The sequence below is a fragment of the Temnothorax nylanderi genome, unplaced genomic scaffold (assembly GCF_030848795.1).
Source record: "Temnothorax nylanderi isolate EJ_2023f unplaced genomic scaffold, tnyl_v1.0 TNYL_tig0053_pilon, whole genome shotgun sequence".
NCBI lineage: Eukaryota > Metazoa > Arthropoda > Insecta > Hymenoptera > Formicidae > Temnothorax > Temnothorax nylanderi.
This window is the reverse complement of record NW_027249115.1, coordinates 466031-483400: the sequence shown is the minus strand read 5'-3', so window position 1 is coordinate 483400 and position 17370 is coordinate 466031. Positions and strand designations below refer to the sequence as shown.

Sequence of the window (17370 nt, the reverse complement as noted above, 5' to 3'; positions counted from 1 at the left end):
CAATTTTATTATAATAAAGAAATGGAATATTTGAAAAGAAACCGTACATATTCTTTCTCGCGGATCAAAGGAAAACGAAGAAACTCATTCAGGAACGGTAGGATTTTTGGGGTGGCTGCTGGGGTAATGTCCTTAACTCGTCGACCGTCGAAAACGCGTCTTCCTGCTTGCTCCGATCAAATTATCGCAAAGAATAAAAAAAATTAATAAAATGAATCAACAACCATCACCGTGGGGCGCGCGTCGCGTCGCCGGGCAAAAATTAGCTAAACGGATTTTTACCCGACGAAGCCGCTCGATTTCCACGGCTCGATTCTGCGCTTCTCGTCCTGATGAATCTAATTTCGCGTTGAGACAGTACTTAAGCCTTCATAATTCAAGATTTTCATGCGCAGAAGCACCGACAGATTATTCAATTTTTATGTACCTATATATAAAAAAATGTTATATATATTAATAATTTATGTATATATAAGAATGTTTATATACATACATAATAATATAATATAAAATATATTATTACCTACTTCATTTCGAACGAAATAAAAAAATGTTTTGTATATATTTTAGGGTTAATAACTTTTTGTTTTTTGTTTCTCATTGTCAGAGCTACAAATTTTCTCACCTGTGTCTACATAGATATAACTCATAAAATATCTCGCATTATATTTCAAAGGTAGATGTCGCGATTGAGAGAGATGAATAGCTAAGGCGAGAGAGAGAGAGACGATAAGTTGGGAAGTCGGGGATCGACTCGCAGCTATACGGCGCGTAGTCGCGTTATTAGCCGCGATAATTAACGTCCCACCTCTCGTCCTCCCGGTTTCTCCTCTTGCTTCTCTCCCGCTCTCGTCGCCGGCAATCGTTAGCCTCTAACAACCTGGAATTTCGGTCTCGCCACGTAGATTATAGCGACAATTAGCGCGGGGTACACCGTGACGAGATTTCTGACATATTCTTCCCCCATTCCCTCCTCTCGCGTCCGATCGGGGGATACCGGGGTGAAGAAGAGGCGACGGGAGAACCGGATGAATGTAGGGGGACCTGACGGGCCTCCGTATCGAAAACTGGTAGAGTATATAACGAGGAAGCGGGATGATCCTGAGTGCACGGCAAAAACATCGCGAAATGCTGCGGCGTGCCGTTTAATTGCTTAATCAGACGTAGTAAATCTTACGACACAGGCATTTACGCGCGATACGATACAATATTAGAGGCTCTTCTTCCTCTTTGTGCCGTCTTCTCGTGCCGCATCTACATGCCCATTTTCCCTTCGATCGACCACATTATTAGGAATTATCAAATTATCGTCTCGGACTGCATGCTAACGCACATATGTCTAATGCTTCTTATTTCTTATCGCAAAGATAATACGTTACCGATAATTATGGAATATCAAATCAATTAAATTATACACATATGTATGTAATATGTATGTTCGTGCCCACATCTCATTTCCGGATATTTACGATTAATGCATCAAGTAGCATTGATATTTTAATAGCATGATGATTATGTCTTATTCGTTTCAGAATTAGATATTTTATACGTTCTGACATATAGAGATTTTCCGTCGCGATCGTTGGAAAACGAGTCGACTAGATACGAGATTGCTCGGTGACGCGATATGGCCAGACTCGCTTCTTACTACGGAACTTTGGATTTCTTTTGTTCCAAGCCGAGCGCTAAAGACCGATCCTCCAACCTCGGTAACACGACGCTCGTTTGTGGTCTCGTTAAGAGAACACCCGGTATATCAAGGGATAACCGTAACCGGTGATGTAATGCAACACCGCGAGTCCTCCTGATCCTCCTGATCCTGATCCTTGAATGAGATGGTATCTCCGTAGTCCTGCACATGATGCGCATATGTGTACTATCCACAGCGTACCGCACACATGTACAAGGCGCGTCCTATTATAGTTAGGCCAAGTGATCGGGTGATCCTGACATGCCTTACTTCTGAGATAATGCGCGAAGAATTATATATTCGATCCCTTTCTTCGCCAAATGATCGCACACGTAACTTATCAGTCTACAAAAGTGGATTACTTCTGAGAAAGGTCTAACAGGAGAAATGCAAAATTTGAATTATATTTCTTGAACAAAGTGATTTCAATATTGAAAAGTTGGGGAACATTCGCCGGCAATCGGTTTCGCCGACGCGCAAAAATTTATACGCGTAATTCAAACATTTATACTTTTTCTGGATTTTGTATTTAAAAATGCACGCGTTATCGGTCTCTCATTTCGGAGTTATTACGCAACATGGATAATACCACGGTAAAAATTGATATAATGAATTTTTAAATTAAACGGGCTTTACAAACTTTTTGTCGGATCGTCCATCCGGCAAAAACGTTCGTTCGCGCGGATGAAATTTGAAAAACGATTTCGCTCACAGCTCGTCCACGAAATACGCGACGGCGTGCCGCGTTATCGACGTCCGCGTTACAATTTTTACATTTGAATTTCGACAATGACGATATCCACGCCTCGGGCCATGAAAGCGTTACCCCTATCGCGCGCAATGATATCCCCCTAGTCGGTCACTGGTGCATGAAACAGTTAAGCATCGACAATGTAAGCCAATTAAGGGGTGGGTATATAAGGGGTGTATCAGAGAACGGGCCGTGGTAATCATCCAGAATTGCGTTAAATTTAAATTTTTATTCCCGCGCCCCTGGGGCCTGGCATCTTGGTCTTTTGAACCTTGGCGGCTTACTATAAAGAAGATGTATCCAAAAGATGTGCCAAGAGACATTTTTAAATCAATCTCTCAATCTCTCATAATAAATCGTGTCTTGCTGTGTCAAATATGAGCACGTTTGACAATTAAAAATATATTACAATATCCTAGTAAGAAGAAGAAGAATTCTACTAGTAATATCATTGAATTCTAATGATTATTTAATTTATCATTTATTTAAAGAATAGGGCAGGTCAGATAAACTGTTGGTAAAAATTTAGCGTTTCCAATTATTTTCGTATACAATTACTTTTTCGGATCGCGAAGCATATGCTAGAAGAACATGGTATATTTAAACTTGGAAGACCCTGACTTGAACTATAACAATTCTCCATTTAGAATCACTTTTGCAACGTACCCCAAGGCACAAGCTCCGGTTAGATTCCCTTTAGAGTGGCTTGGCAAACCCCACGGGGGTCTCGAGAATATTACGGAGCAACAAAATAATAACGTGTGCGGGAGGGAGAGGGGGAGGGCGGACAACAGAAGGGACGGATGCAGGGCCGAAGGCAAAGGAGGAGGGAGGACGGAGTCTAGGGCGCAGCCAGCCAAACACACACGACGACTAAAAGGCTTACGGGGTAATTTGCGACGGCTTAAGGCCAGGCCAATCTGATCCGTCCTGCGTATACACGTGAAATCTTATACCCCGACCGCGGCATATACGATGTTCTTCGTGCCGAAGGAGACAAAAAGGCAGCGGAAGAGATAGACGATGGAGGAGAGGGAAGGAAGAAGTCACGGATAGAAAGAAGAGGAACGAAGGAGACGGAAGGAGGACGGAGTTGAAACTCTTTGAAAAACGATACACAACGATAACACCCAATAAGGCCTCCCGCGCTTTCTGCCTCTTCCTCTTTTCCCTCGACCGCTCTCCTTCGCGACAATGTCCCTTCACGCCCCACCCTCTCCTCTTCCCGATTCTCAATCGAGAGCTTGCGATGAACACGAGCCGCGGGCTTCACGGGCTGTCGCACAGAATTTGGATGGCAAATTTTTTCCCTGAATATGGTTAATTGAGCGTGCGCGGCGTGGTGCAAGCGAGAGGTTGCTTCCTCTTTTTGCACCCGCGGATCTCCTTCGCCGCTGTATCTCTCTATATTCTCCCTTTCTCTCTCTCTCTTTCCGTTCAACGTTGTACATTCATGAAAGAGTTGCAGCGTGCACTTTGTGAACTGGGCCAACAACTTTCGGCCAGACGAGGAGCTCTTTTCATCAATCTTTTATATTCGTATTATTGTCGAGATGACGATCATGATGACTGCTATTTGTACACTTCTTTCTTTCAAGGTTGTCTCTCGAATTACTTCGTAATTCCTTATGACTCAAAGAGATTTATAGTGTGTACCAGAGTCAGTAATTATAAATTATCACAGTCAGTACTTATTTTGCAAAATGAATACGAGGGAAGAGAAGAGAAAGGAGAGGAATCACATACGCTAATGATGTTAAGAAAGTTACATTTATTTATATTATTAATTTATATTAAGAATTAAAAAATGAGAAAATACCAATATATTTCCTTTCTTTTTTAAATAGCTAGTTCTAATCGAGAAATGCAATCCTAAATCGCCACCTTTGGCAACTTGCGAGCTGCTTTTTACGCTACGGCTTCCTATCCGCTTTTTATCGCGCAGGAGAACGGGCTATTCATCCGGGCCGCAGAATTTTCGTTCGCCGCGTCTTCGTTCCGCCGGACGAAATAAACGTCTCGCGGTAATTCGCAACGCCGCCGTTGAACGAGATCACTGACGGAGACGAAATGCACGGTGAGCACGGAGGAAAGCTGCAGAAAGAAAGAGAAGAAGGAGAGAGAGAGGGCATATTTCAGGAGCGAAACTTAATTTGCCCCGAAGTGTGCCACGGGACTCGAATCGATTCGAGGGCCCTCGAACCTCGGAGAGTCTCTAAGCGACGGCGCGTGCCTCAATCGGATGCCATTGAGGTTCCTCTCCTCTCCTCTCGTCATGCGATAATTGAGAGGCATCGATTGTGTAGCGGCTCTTTCGATCTCGTCCTGTTTCCCCGAGTCTCGCGAACAGTTAGAATTCGTTCCGCCGACGACCACCTACAAAGTAGCTCCTTCGAGACCTTCCCAGGGTGCAACCACTTTGGAAACTACAGATGAACGTAAATTCCGGAAAATGACTGTATCGAATAGTAGACTGCCACACGTATCCCAAACTCGACAGATTCTTTGCTTAATAAATTTAAAAGTCGCCACGGTAGATGCTCCTTAAGTTAAGTTAAAGTTAAGAGGACAGATAAGAGTACGCGACGAAGAGAATATTTTAGACGGGAAACGTATTCGTCTTCATTGTTTCTCCCGACACTTCTTCAAGAACCTTCCATTTCCGCGTCAATCTGCCGTGAAAAGCAAGTAGATGAACATCGTAAGTTCCTCTTACTTTCTCTTCTTCCCTTTTTATCGCTCTCTCTTTCTCTTTCTGATTCCATCTACCGCGTCACCTCGCCTGACAAAAAGAACCCTACGCACACGTTTAGGATACGTTAAGAGGCCCTTCACGGTGTTTGCCGGCAAACACCCTTCGTTTCTAGCGTTGCCTCGATGGCGCCCCTGCTACCTACCTCATGAGACGAGGCATTCGTGTCCCTACCGCTCTCGCATACAAACGGAGTCTGATTACATATTAATTATTTACCGAGCGATTTCTGATGTACGTACCGACCTCCGTCTCCTCTGGAACGGGTCATTAAATTAAATGAAACGCCGAATTCCCGCGCACCGTGTCCCCGTGAATATTCACGCGCGACGCACTCTAATTCCAATGGCAAACTCAAGCGAAATGCAACATATGCGAAATGTATTACTCTCTGACACCGAGAAAGTACAATGTACCGTGCCTTTAAACCTGTACTGTATACGTTCCCTCACGTATCGCCAAGAATGTATCATTTTTAAATGACGAAGGTCCCTTTCTTTAAAACGTAAAGGTCGAACAAAGCTATATTTCAATCGTTATATTTCTATAAGCAGAGATAACATTTTTTTTTCTGGCAGGAAAAAGTCTCTTGCCCATAGAGATTTCGTAGCTCTGTTAATGTCTTCCGTTCGTTTTTGCTCGACGCTCCACTAAATGCCTTCGTCTACGTTTTCTTTAATCAACTGTGAAATACTTGAGGGAACGATTACCCGATGCACCGCCGCATTATGTAAGATTCACGGAAGCGGACAAAAACAAGATCCGCAATTACGTAAAGTCTACGAAACATGCCCTCCCAGTTTTAAAAGCGCTCTAGGTAATCGATCAGATATTTTCGAATCATTAACTTGTCGATTTGCGATCGTTCGAACATGATATTCCAGCGGATGTTCCAAGCAAAACACGTCTCCAAATTTTCCTTTCATTTATACCTTATCCCGGCGCGGATCCTCTTCCGTTGTGTAGATAATTTTTCCAAAAGGAACCGGGACTAGTGTCTTTCCGTCGACCGCCAAAAATGGATATAATACACGGGATTGAGACAAAGGGATTAGTGCACGGTTCTCATGGTGAATACCCGGGTAAGGATTTAATTTTCGGAGATTTTTCCCACGGAGAGTACCCAGGGAACCGGGTACCTCGTACGAATGCTTGGGCAAACACTCGACATGTCTACGCTCCTGTAGGAAAATGTTTGTCGTCGTCTCTCTAGTCAACGAGCGCGTCCTTCGAGTGGGAAAAAGACGACCGATGTCTATTTCACTAATGCGACACGGCTACCATCGCGAGACTCCGTATAATGGCGAATTTAAAAATCGATACAACGTAATCGAAATTCAAGCCGCATTTCGTTGAAACTCCCTGCGCTTCGTAAGTGAACCTGCATTTGTACCTTCAAAATAATCGGTTCAGTTTAAATATTTTTTAATTAAAAAATTTTACATTTCTTTTATTTATATTCTGTTACGATTGAAATTAAATCTCGAATGCTCATGTCGGAACTCTGAAATCAATCAGTGCCACTAGGTGTAATATGCAGATGGTTAACTATTTATTAAATTAATGTAATAATTATCATGCTAATAATTATTATTATCATCACTATATACACGAACATGCATATAAAAGATGTAATTGAGTGATATTCAATTCAATGTATAGATATACGAATCAATGACGTAAGTCATGACTGCTAGTAATTATGTCGTGATAATTAATTATACGTCAAACGATAGCATATCGTAAATTATATTGCCTGCCTTACGCTAGATAATTAAGTTCAATGTAAGTCAAGGTAACGTCAATCAATACAGTGGGATATATAATTTCGAATGCAAATGTGTCACATAGATACGAGCGTTTTCTAACTAATTACAGTAGCGATCGCAAAAAAGAAAAGCACCAAACAATCGAGTGATATATCAATCTAACGAGATTGGAATCTCATTTTCTAGAAAACGCGTGGTCGGTAAAACGGCGCGGTTTCCCATCCCATTCCAAATAAACGAGAAATTCGCTTGAGAAGGGAATACGACCGTCTGTCCGATCGCGATGGGAGCCGAGAAGAGACACGGCCCGCGGGTATCGGTTTTCGGTCGGTGCATTGCGCGCTTAAAAATCTTCACAAATATATACCGTGGCCCCTGTACCAGGGGCTGGCTGCACGACGGCGGAACAAGTGAGGTCGCCACGTCAGTGGATACTCTTTGTTCGCGGGCAAACATTTGCCCGGTCTCTAAGAGTTCCCGAGACACAGGGCGACACAGAAGGACAGAAAGGATCTGGCCTGTCAACCTGGCCGGGCTAGAAAATGCAAACCGCATGCACCTCCTCTTCCTCTTCCATGACCGGTCGCCATGTTGCGGCGGTGAGACGTCTCCCGATGTTGGCCCGGATAAAAATGTTGCAAATCATGGGCTACCTGTCCGTGATGCCGCCTCGCTCATCACGCTGCCACTCGAACGTCTCCGGCGTAATGCGCGAGCAGGCTCTTTCTTTGTCTCGAGTATGTTATCCGCCTAATGTAACCTCCGAGGTGAGAGGGGCCTCGATAGAGTTGGGAATGTGTGTGAATACGCGGATGCGCTGCCTTTATATCCACCATTCCACCTCTGTTGCGTACAATGATAATAATGTTCCTGTTTGTTGCATAGCGCAGAATGAGATCCCTGACAATTGATTTTTTTCCTGGTCATACACGTCTTCCGAAAAAGCGTAACAAATTTCTCTCAAAAATTCTTCAGACATCATTTTCTCTCGATGGAACTATCCTCTTTTTTTTTACAAAACGTAAAAGGAAAGATATGTAAATAGAAAAGAATCATTCTAAGTCATTTTATAATTTTATTTTCGAGTTAAGCATTATTTTATTTCAATTACTACGGTATTACTGAACATTGATTTACGTAATTTCCTCAAACCTAGAATTCTTTAATCAATTAAAATTTTCCTTTACGATCGTATCTTCGCTTATGTTGTTTACGAGTAAATTATGTTGTAAAGCGAGCTTCACAATCCTAAGTAAAACGCGCCGGAACGCATCGCGCTTTTCTCCAGAGACACATACGCGAGGGGAGCAGAACGACAGCGAGCGAGAGCGAGAGGGCTTGCGATAGCGAGAAAAGAATTGAGCATCGGGTTCCGAGTCGAGCAAGAGGGCCCGTATCGTTTTAACGTCTCTATTAGCGGCTATTAAAAATGAGCTAGCGTCGAAAAAAAGAAGTTGAGAAACGAGGGTGAAACGGCGACGCGGGGAGGGCAGAGTAAAGCGGGAAAGTGCAGGCATAGTGAAGGAGAGAGAAAGAGCGACACACAAGGGGGGGTACGCAGTAACCTCCCTTGAAATCGCGGGGCCTCTGTTCACATGCCGTCTCTTCCTCGTACCGATATCCAGTTACCTTTTGTGGAAGACTTCGCATGGCTCAGATTCTCGAACGATATGTACTCCATTGTACGCACCGGGTATTTAGCATTGGCACGGGGTTGGTCCGAACACGAGGGGTCCGAACGGGGGGGGGGGAACAGCGGGGAGGGAGGGGGTCTCGTACCACGCATCAAAATCCACGGTGTCGCCTGACATCGGGGTAGATTCTGTTAAAATGATATCCCTCGTCAGTCTCGCGCAACTCTCAAGACAGATCCGCTCGCGATATCGGACTTGAAATCGATCGCCTTTTTTACGCTCTATAAAAAAAAAGAGAGAAAGAAACGAAATCGTAGAAACTCGTTCGTGAAGGATTAGGTTGATTTATTTCGGCGGGATCACGATTCCATCTCGAAGAGTTGAACACGAATAATACATCAGCTATTATAGTCAGTTCAGCTAATTATATCGTGCTAGTTTTTCTACTATGTCACGAACGACTCCAAAGTTCAATAATTAATGTTACAGCATAATTAATACTAAAAAAAAGGAAACATGTAATAGGCTTATACAATAATATATTCACAAAGAACCTGTTAGAAGTACTATTTTGCATGCTAATTCTCAATCTTCTGAAAATCACTCAGCGACCCAGGTGGGTGTCAGGGTTAAATTTGCGTTACGTATGCGACGATTGAAATGAGAATCACGAGAACGGCGTCGGCGACGGCGACGGGACGCAATTTCTCAGCGTAATTTTGAATAATTCGAATAAAGCCGGACACTTGTCTCCCCGAGGCCCGGGACAAAAGCCGCGCACCTTTCACCGCGTGTTTCTCGATCGGGAATCAATGGAGGCTACCAACGCCGGCTACGCACGACCATCTTGCGCGTAATTACAGTAGCTTCCGTCACGGTTTGAGCCCTGGTCATCGTCCCCGTGCATAATACTTTATAATATACGGCGGGATTCCAAAAGTGACTCGTCATGCGGCATAAATACTTTAACGGCGGCGGTGCATCGTCCCCCTCTCGTCCGTCGCCGCTGCACCTGATACTTTCCCCCGGCGCGCTGATGAATTTCTTTTTTAATCACCGCCGCGTCTCGCGCCGAAAGTACAACGTCACCTGTTGGCCTTTGCCATCGCGCGGCTCTTTCGGCGCTGCAATTCGCCACGCGAATTCGCGCGCGCGAGCGCACGCGTGCACGAGTAACGCGTAAATGCATAACGAAGTGCGTACGAAATCGTTTTTAGTACACGCGGAAGAAGAAAGAACACGAAGAAGCGAATCGAGTTCGTACTAGGCATCTTTATTCTAAAGTGTGTAAGCGAAACTTTGCCTCTGAGTCTAACCGTTATGAGCATATTTTTTGAGAAGTTAAAAGATGTACAAGAGGAACATCAAGTATTATCTTCTTTCAGTCTTCTTTATGCATCCATGCGCATAAATAGATATTTTTGTTGTTCTCGTCTATCAGAATTGTCTTAACTTTTACGTTATTTCGTAAACGAGATTATCAACGCTAAGACAGTGTACAAAAAGTCTGTTTACTGGTCGGTAATTATAATGGTGCTTCATTAATCTTTTTCCGAACATCGATGGGCGGAAAATTTAATGCTGGTCGCCGAGAAGAGAGGAGACTGGCATAATTCGATCGTAAATTATTCTACAACTGGCTCCCCGATGGATCCGCGCTTAATCCCTTATTAGCGTTGATAGAAATATTTAAAAGATATTACAAAGATGTGTAAATTCATAAGTAATAGCTCTGTGGGACAAGAATTACGAGCATGCTGATTTAATGGATTAAAGGCACACAGGTGATCGGATTAAGCGATGATTGAATACAATATTTAATCGCTTCAACTATTATAATTGAAGAGTGAGAATCAAATACCAGCTAAATGTCAAGGATGGTATATTCCGAGTTATAACGGAAAAATATCTCCGAGTTATAACGGAAATTTATCGTCTGTAGGAGTATCGTCCTTTCATTTAACGCCTCAAGCTGTTTGAAATTCAGTATTTTAATTTACATAGTTTTCTCTCTTTGTAAGCTCAGAATATCATACTTATTACTTGATTGAAAGGTGTTTTAATTTACGAATTACTTCAATTTGGCATGAGAGGTCATTGAAGTAAAGAAGTTGCATCGACGTGGACAACGTTGCTGTCGCTACAGGTATTGAAAACTCATTCGATTTATCGCCTATCGAAACACAATTAGCACCGACCATGGCGCTGCCTGGTACAACGAAATTTAAACCGCAGTGCTTTAATGCCTCTTTTATGCGCGCCGAAAAATTGACACCCGAGTCCCCGCGTTTTAATCCCGCCACGACATTAAGATGATCTCAATGGGGACGATCGCCGTGGAATACCGTGTGGGACGGGACGGAAGGCCCTGGCACATAATAAGTTGTACCGCCTCGTGCGGGTATCTCGTGAAAGGGCGAAGATAAAGGCCAGCGGTCCAAGAGCATAATTAAAACGCGTCGGATGTCTCACGTATGAGGGCGAGCGACGAGGAGAAAGGCGATGGCGTGGGTGAAAGAATGAAAGACGAAAGAGAAAGAACAAAACTTGCAAAAGTGTAAAAATTGTACTCGTGTTAATGCGTCGACGAAGCAGTAAATGAATTCAAGTGTTTGGAAAAAATATTAAGTTATCTGTTACGCTAAAAATTGCAGGTTGGCGAAAATTCAGAAGATACAAGTGCTTATATAATATATATGTATGCGCAGAACAGATATATCAGATAACAAACGAGAGATAAGTGAACAGAGAATTGAAAGCACAAGTAATAAAACGGAACTCGATTCCCGCTTGTGATAGCGGATCTTGAATCATGTGTTAATAGCCGCTCTTGTCTTTTGTACCATGACCGTGCTCGCGCAAAATCAAAATCGAACGGCGCGTGTATTCACGGTCGGTTATTTCATTATTCACGAGTATAATTCAACCACGATCAAGTCCCGATTGCGTTGGCAAGAACATGACGCTATTTCATCTGATTAACACATCGCGTACTTTTTAGCTCTTCAGTCGCGGTACCTGCTACGTATGATCGGAGATTATTTCAACACCATTGGAAGGATTCGCCTCTGCGCCGACGTGTCATATTAATCTATCTGAGTACACCATTAGGCGCGATGAAAAGGGAGCTTACATGAATATTCACGTAAAATGCAAGACGTATTTTTGTGATATTAATTAAATAACCTTAGGTGAAAGCGTATTTTGAGCGTTATAAGGCTCATAAAAAAAATCATTAATTTCTTTTTTTTACCACTGCCCAGATCTCTTCTCTGCAGAGTAGTAATTGCAGAATTTATTTTAAAGGGCACACAAGCACCAGTTTTAATGAAAATATTATACTAAAACACTTAACTTCGTACAATAACAGGAATACCGCGATAATCTTATTATCTTTCTCGGTGGAATTAAAAATTGTAGATATTGCGAAGATCGATCTGCATCGCGAACGCGTTCCTCAGAGACAAATGATTCGTCTCGAGGTTACCGTTCTTTGCAATCGGGTTTTTTCTCTCATCGCGAACGAGCGAGAGAGAGAGAGAGAGAGAGAGAGAGAGAGAGAGAGAGAGAGAGAGAGAGAGAGAGAGAGAGAGAGAGAGAGAGAGAGAGAGAGAGAGAGAGAGAGAGAGAGAGAGAAAGAGGACGAACAATCCGACGTTTCCGCCTCTCGAGGAGGCGTTACCGTGGTAACAGTACGGGTCCGACTCGAGACTCGATTAGCAAAGAAAATACGAGAGGATCTCGGAAACCCTGCTATAGGATCGATCTGCGGCCGAGAGGCTTTTAAGACGACCGCGACGCCTCATTGTCTTTAGCAGAATGGCGAACGACTGTCGCGCGCGCTCTTCATCCTTGTATTTCCAAGCGGGGGTGGTTTTCCTCCTCCTTCTACTTCTTCTCTCTCTCTCTCTCTCTCTCTCTCTCTCTTTCTCTCTTGTCTTGCAATCGCGAGTCAATAGGCGATAAACACGATCGTCCGAAATAACCGGCTTTCTTGATGACATTTATCGAGTCGATCTCCGTTTTCCGCCACTTCCGGCGCGACCTCAACGTTCGCGTTCCCATCGCGAAATTCCATGATCGACCGGACGATCTGCGATTCGATAAAGCCGATTCCCAAGATCGTAATCGCGCGTGATCTTGCGAAGCTCAAGGCTGTTAACGAGTTAATTCTAATCCGATCCGAGATATCGCGACAATCTTTAATTGCCCCTCGGGGAGCACCTATGTTTTTTTAGGCGGTGGCGTAAGATCGGATAATGCCTTTTCCGTTCCGACGATACACCGAACACCTCCTCGGCTACCCTAACGCACGGTCATTCGTCATTTCGCGCGCGTGTGAAGTTTACCGTGTTTTCCCGTATCTATACGTGATCTGCCGAGTAATGAGGTGGATCCCCTCCTTTATGCGAGACCCCGTCGTCGGGAGATCGTCGTTACTCTCCCGTGAATCCTCGGCCGCCTCCACCTGGGAAGGATGAGCGCGCTCATTAATTACAGCCGCGCTCTCCGCGCGGCGATGACTGAAAACAAAGTGTTTTCAGTACCGCGCATATGCACCACATCCACAACCTGTGTGCCACCTAAAGCAGGAACGAATTAAAATTCCCATCGCGACCACACGCGCCTTCTTCCTCGCCAGAAAGCTAGTAACCGATCTAGGCAGTTGCGATTCAAATAATATATCGCGATTTTTGGAATTTTTAGAAATATCTATTATAATTATAATTTCTCACTATGTTTCTTTCTTCTTATCTCTTCCTCGTCTATTACTTTATTTAAATGATATGTGTATTGGTTAATTTTTTCTATATTTTCCGTATGCAGTCTTAGAAAACCTAAATTATATTACTAAAATTTATTATTAAACTTTTACAGTGCTTATTATCTTCTCTTTAATTACTCTTGTTCGTTTATTAAGATATCAGTGACCATCGAATAACATTTCGCGGTCCTTAAACCTTGTTTCAATGTATCGAATATCGGTTAATATCGGTTAATAACCGCGAATTACGCGTTATTTGCAGCAGAATGCAGCAACAGTCGGGCCAAGGAAACGGAAACGCGCGACGTACTCTGAGCCCGGGGCCCGGCGGCAGTAGCAGCGAGGAATCTGACATTTCTCTCGGAGGAACATCACCGCCATCGCCAAGTTCCTCGCCGCCACCGAACCACCAACCGTCCCCAGTACCCCTTGGATCTCTCGGACCTTTGCCACCACCCTCTTTGAATTTCCGCTTCGATCCTACGCAGCCGCACTTTCGATTCAGTCAGACGGCTTTCAAGTTTCCACCGACGAGCTTCCGATTCGGACCACATAGTCCGCAACCTAACCATTCGAATATGCCGGGTGGTGGGATTTTCAGGTTCGCGGAGTCGAGCCCTTTCCAGGCTGTAGGGCCCAGGGGTGATCCGGCGACGAGGTAAGTTTTAACAGCTGATTTTTTACGAGCTTCTTTTCGAGACATTCCGTTGCTTATTCTCCTCGATTTCTATCAATCTATCCCAAGAATTTATAAATCAATGTAAATTACATGCGAATTAATATTATATTATACACATATCATGTAATAACAAGATGTCGCATAATAGACCGCGTTTCCGCTAAACTGTATTTTCTCCAGAGAAAATGCAGTTCTCTCTTTACTCTATTACAGACTGCCGGATTCGCTGGGTTTGCCACCGCCGAGACTCCATCCGCACGAAGGCCTGCTACACCACCCGCACCCCCAACACCAGCTGTCCGAAGGAATATCTAGGATATCTGAAACGTCGCGATTATCCGACGGCGGGTTATCTCGTCTTTCGGACAGCTTATCGGAGGCCCACAGCCCGCCACTAATGGCGGCGAACCTGTCGGTCACTGGTCCGCTGAGGGTGGCAGTACCTAGCCCTCATACCCCCTCGTCACGAGGCAGCCCACCCCCGCGTCAACCGACACCTCAGGGTCAGTCCCAAGGTCAGGGGCTGATAAGGGTCGCCACGCCACCGCCGGCGAATCCAAACCCGCGGATCCACAGGCCCTTTACGCCCGCGTGATACGACAAGGACGACGAATCGCAAGACGCCGTCGACACAAATGATCGTCCGATGTCGAAAAAGAGCCATAGATGCGGTGACATCGCGAACGAGCGCTTCGAGGTGTTGTGAAGGCGGGGGATCCGATGGAGTGGACAACGATTTGGTCTTTATGTATTGGCAAGTTCTACGAGATACGAGGAAGAGAGAATCGGTTGTGTCTAGGAAATTATAAGTATGCGCGACATCGCAGATCCGATACGATATTCTAGGGAAACTTTTCACATTTTCATGAGGACCGATATAACGAAACAAATGAGGATCGATAAAGCTACGGAGATTATTCAAAGATAGATCCAAAATGTGAATCAGTATCTAGCAAGATGGCTTTCTTCCACGACAACATCACCAAAAAAACAGATCTAAGGAGCTTAAAACAATGTATATGAAGATGACTCAATGATATCAGTACGTAGATACATTGTCGAAAATTCTACTCGAAGACATGAGAAGTTACTACGCTATGAATCTTAGGAAGAATTCGTTTGGTGATGTGTGATAGGACGCTCTTATAAAACGCGGGAATAGACGCTTCGAAAAGTGAGTGCAAATCCGCTAAATAAGTGCAATCTCTCGGATTTAAAAAAAAACGAACGGTCAGGGCGTGTACATAACTTCCGTTGGACGTTCCCGACTCGTCCGTTCATCAAAATCCAAGAACCAGATGCAGTGAGTCTTATAGTTTGTAAATAGTGCCGCTTTTTCTAGTTGATACTCTCTATCACGAATAGTCTCCGAGATCGATTAATCATACAGCGGGTTGTACAGGATTTTCATGAAAAAAGTAAACGTTTTCAAAATTACATACATTTTATTTTTAGTTACTTAAAAAAGTAACTACAATACATGATTGAAAATCATGTAACTCAAGATTTCGAAATCATGAAAAAAACTTTTTTCAAAGAAACTATTATTTCTTTTCTATGTATATTGGTTGAATTCCTTTTTTAATTTTTTTATGTAAAAATCCTGTATTTTGCCGGCGTCGGACGTTACAGTAACAAAACCAGCCTATACAAGATGACAAAACGAGAATGCGAGAGAACTCAAAGTTGGACTCGCTACGGCAGTGGTTTCATTGTGAGACTTGATGGTCGATGCGCAGAGAACACGAATCCTCAATATCTAGCCACGGAGACCACTGCGTTACGATATCAATATTTGAGAAATCGGAAAATGTCGTAGCCGCAACGAAATATTCTTTAGCATTCAAGAGCAGCTCTTTTTCTTCATTTTGTCTTTCTCTTTTTTTTTTAAGCGAACATAAACGCACAATTGTGTTGATGATCATATTACTGAGGTCACCAATAAAACCTATTTTCATATCTTGTTTCTTAACAGCTCTCTACTTTCTCGTTAATAAAACTACATCGCCAGATATCTTAGCAAACTCCAGATTTTTCAAAGCAAAGTTGAATATGATCACACGCTCCTTTCTTCTGTTAAATTGTAATTTCCATGTTGATTAATGAATTTTGTTTACATTCCATCATCATTTCTTTTTGCATGTTATTTCAAAATTACTCTGACTTACTCATAAATCCTAACTTCTTATGAAATTCACATTTTTTTCTTTTTATTTATTTGATCCACAGAAGAGACCAAAATATATGTCTATTGTCTCTTCTTCATGACTTTTATTTTGTGAGTTAGTAATATCATTTTGGGACCTCGGTTACATTCGTAGCATAATTGTTTATATGTCGACTGTCCATGTTATTAGTATGATTGTACATGTGTTCTATTGTACTATACCAGTGTAATTCTTCGTATGCGGAGAGTAAGAAAGCTTCATACTCTAGATAAAACTACAAAAACAGCTCGGATCTGAACGAGAGAAACACGACTTATTCTATAGGAAAGAGTGCGATACCCGAACGAGCCAATTTACACTCCCCCTCTCCCCCCGCCAATTCCCTCCCCGTTAGGTTAAGTAGAAACTAGCGACATTGTATATTTCATTAATCGCCTGGCTCTTTGGGGAAGGCCTGCGTCATTCTGGGAATGAAAAGAGTGTAGGAGAGAACTTCGAGGCCGGGTATGGCCAATCGATCTTAAGCGCGAGACGATAGGAACCTCACGCTTTCGCCCTCCTCTTTGTAGATAGACTCGATTAGCGAAATTCTTGTATAATCCGTCTTATAAATATGAACATATTACGACAGTACGTACACTATACATACAATATACATATATATATAGTATATATATATACATATATTATAGGTAAAGACTTACGTAAAGACTATCGATACGGAATTATACATATATAAATATATGAAGAAGAAATGAAGCATTATTATTATTAATATTATTATTATTAATATTATTAATATTAATATTATTATTATTATTATTTGCGCCTGTACATACGTTCGCGCGAAAATATATTAACAGATTATTATGACATTACAACGGACCATCATGAGTATTTTGTCCGCATCCTCGCATCCATTATACATCCTATCCGGTCCTGACTGTTAAACGGAGTGGCAAATTTCGCGCATAATCCATGGAACGTGTTAAACGCATCGACGCATTAAAATGGCTTAACATTTATGCCGCGCGATTCGACAACGCCGGACACACGATCCCGGTGATAACGAAATCGCTATCGCAAGTGGAACTCGTGCGTTTCTCTCGCGTCGTTATACGACGTACGACGCTGAAAAATGCATGCACCCCGAAATGGTAAT

The 17370-nt window shown here is 43.1% G+C and overlaps 1 protein-coding gene across 2 annotated transcripts in view; it reads left to right on the top strand.

The window, feature by feature from the left end:
* The window catches only part of Optix (optix), a 47764-nt gene extending 30893 nt beyond the window's left edge, over positions 1-16871 (top strand). Inside the window, exons 2-3 of one of the 2 annotated variants that reach the window (XM_071706682.1) lie at positions 13627-14019; positions 14254-16871. In XM_071706682.1, coding sequence (XP_071562783.1) covers positions 13627-14019; positions 14254-14635 — 775 coding nt within the window. In that variant the 3' untranslated portion in view covers positions 14636-16871. Of the gene's footprint in view, positions 1-13623; positions 14020-14253 lie in introns of both variants that reach the window. The other variant, XM_071706681.1, reaches the window with a different exon arrangement.
* The last annotated feature ends 499 nt before the right edge of the window (positions 16872-17370 follow it).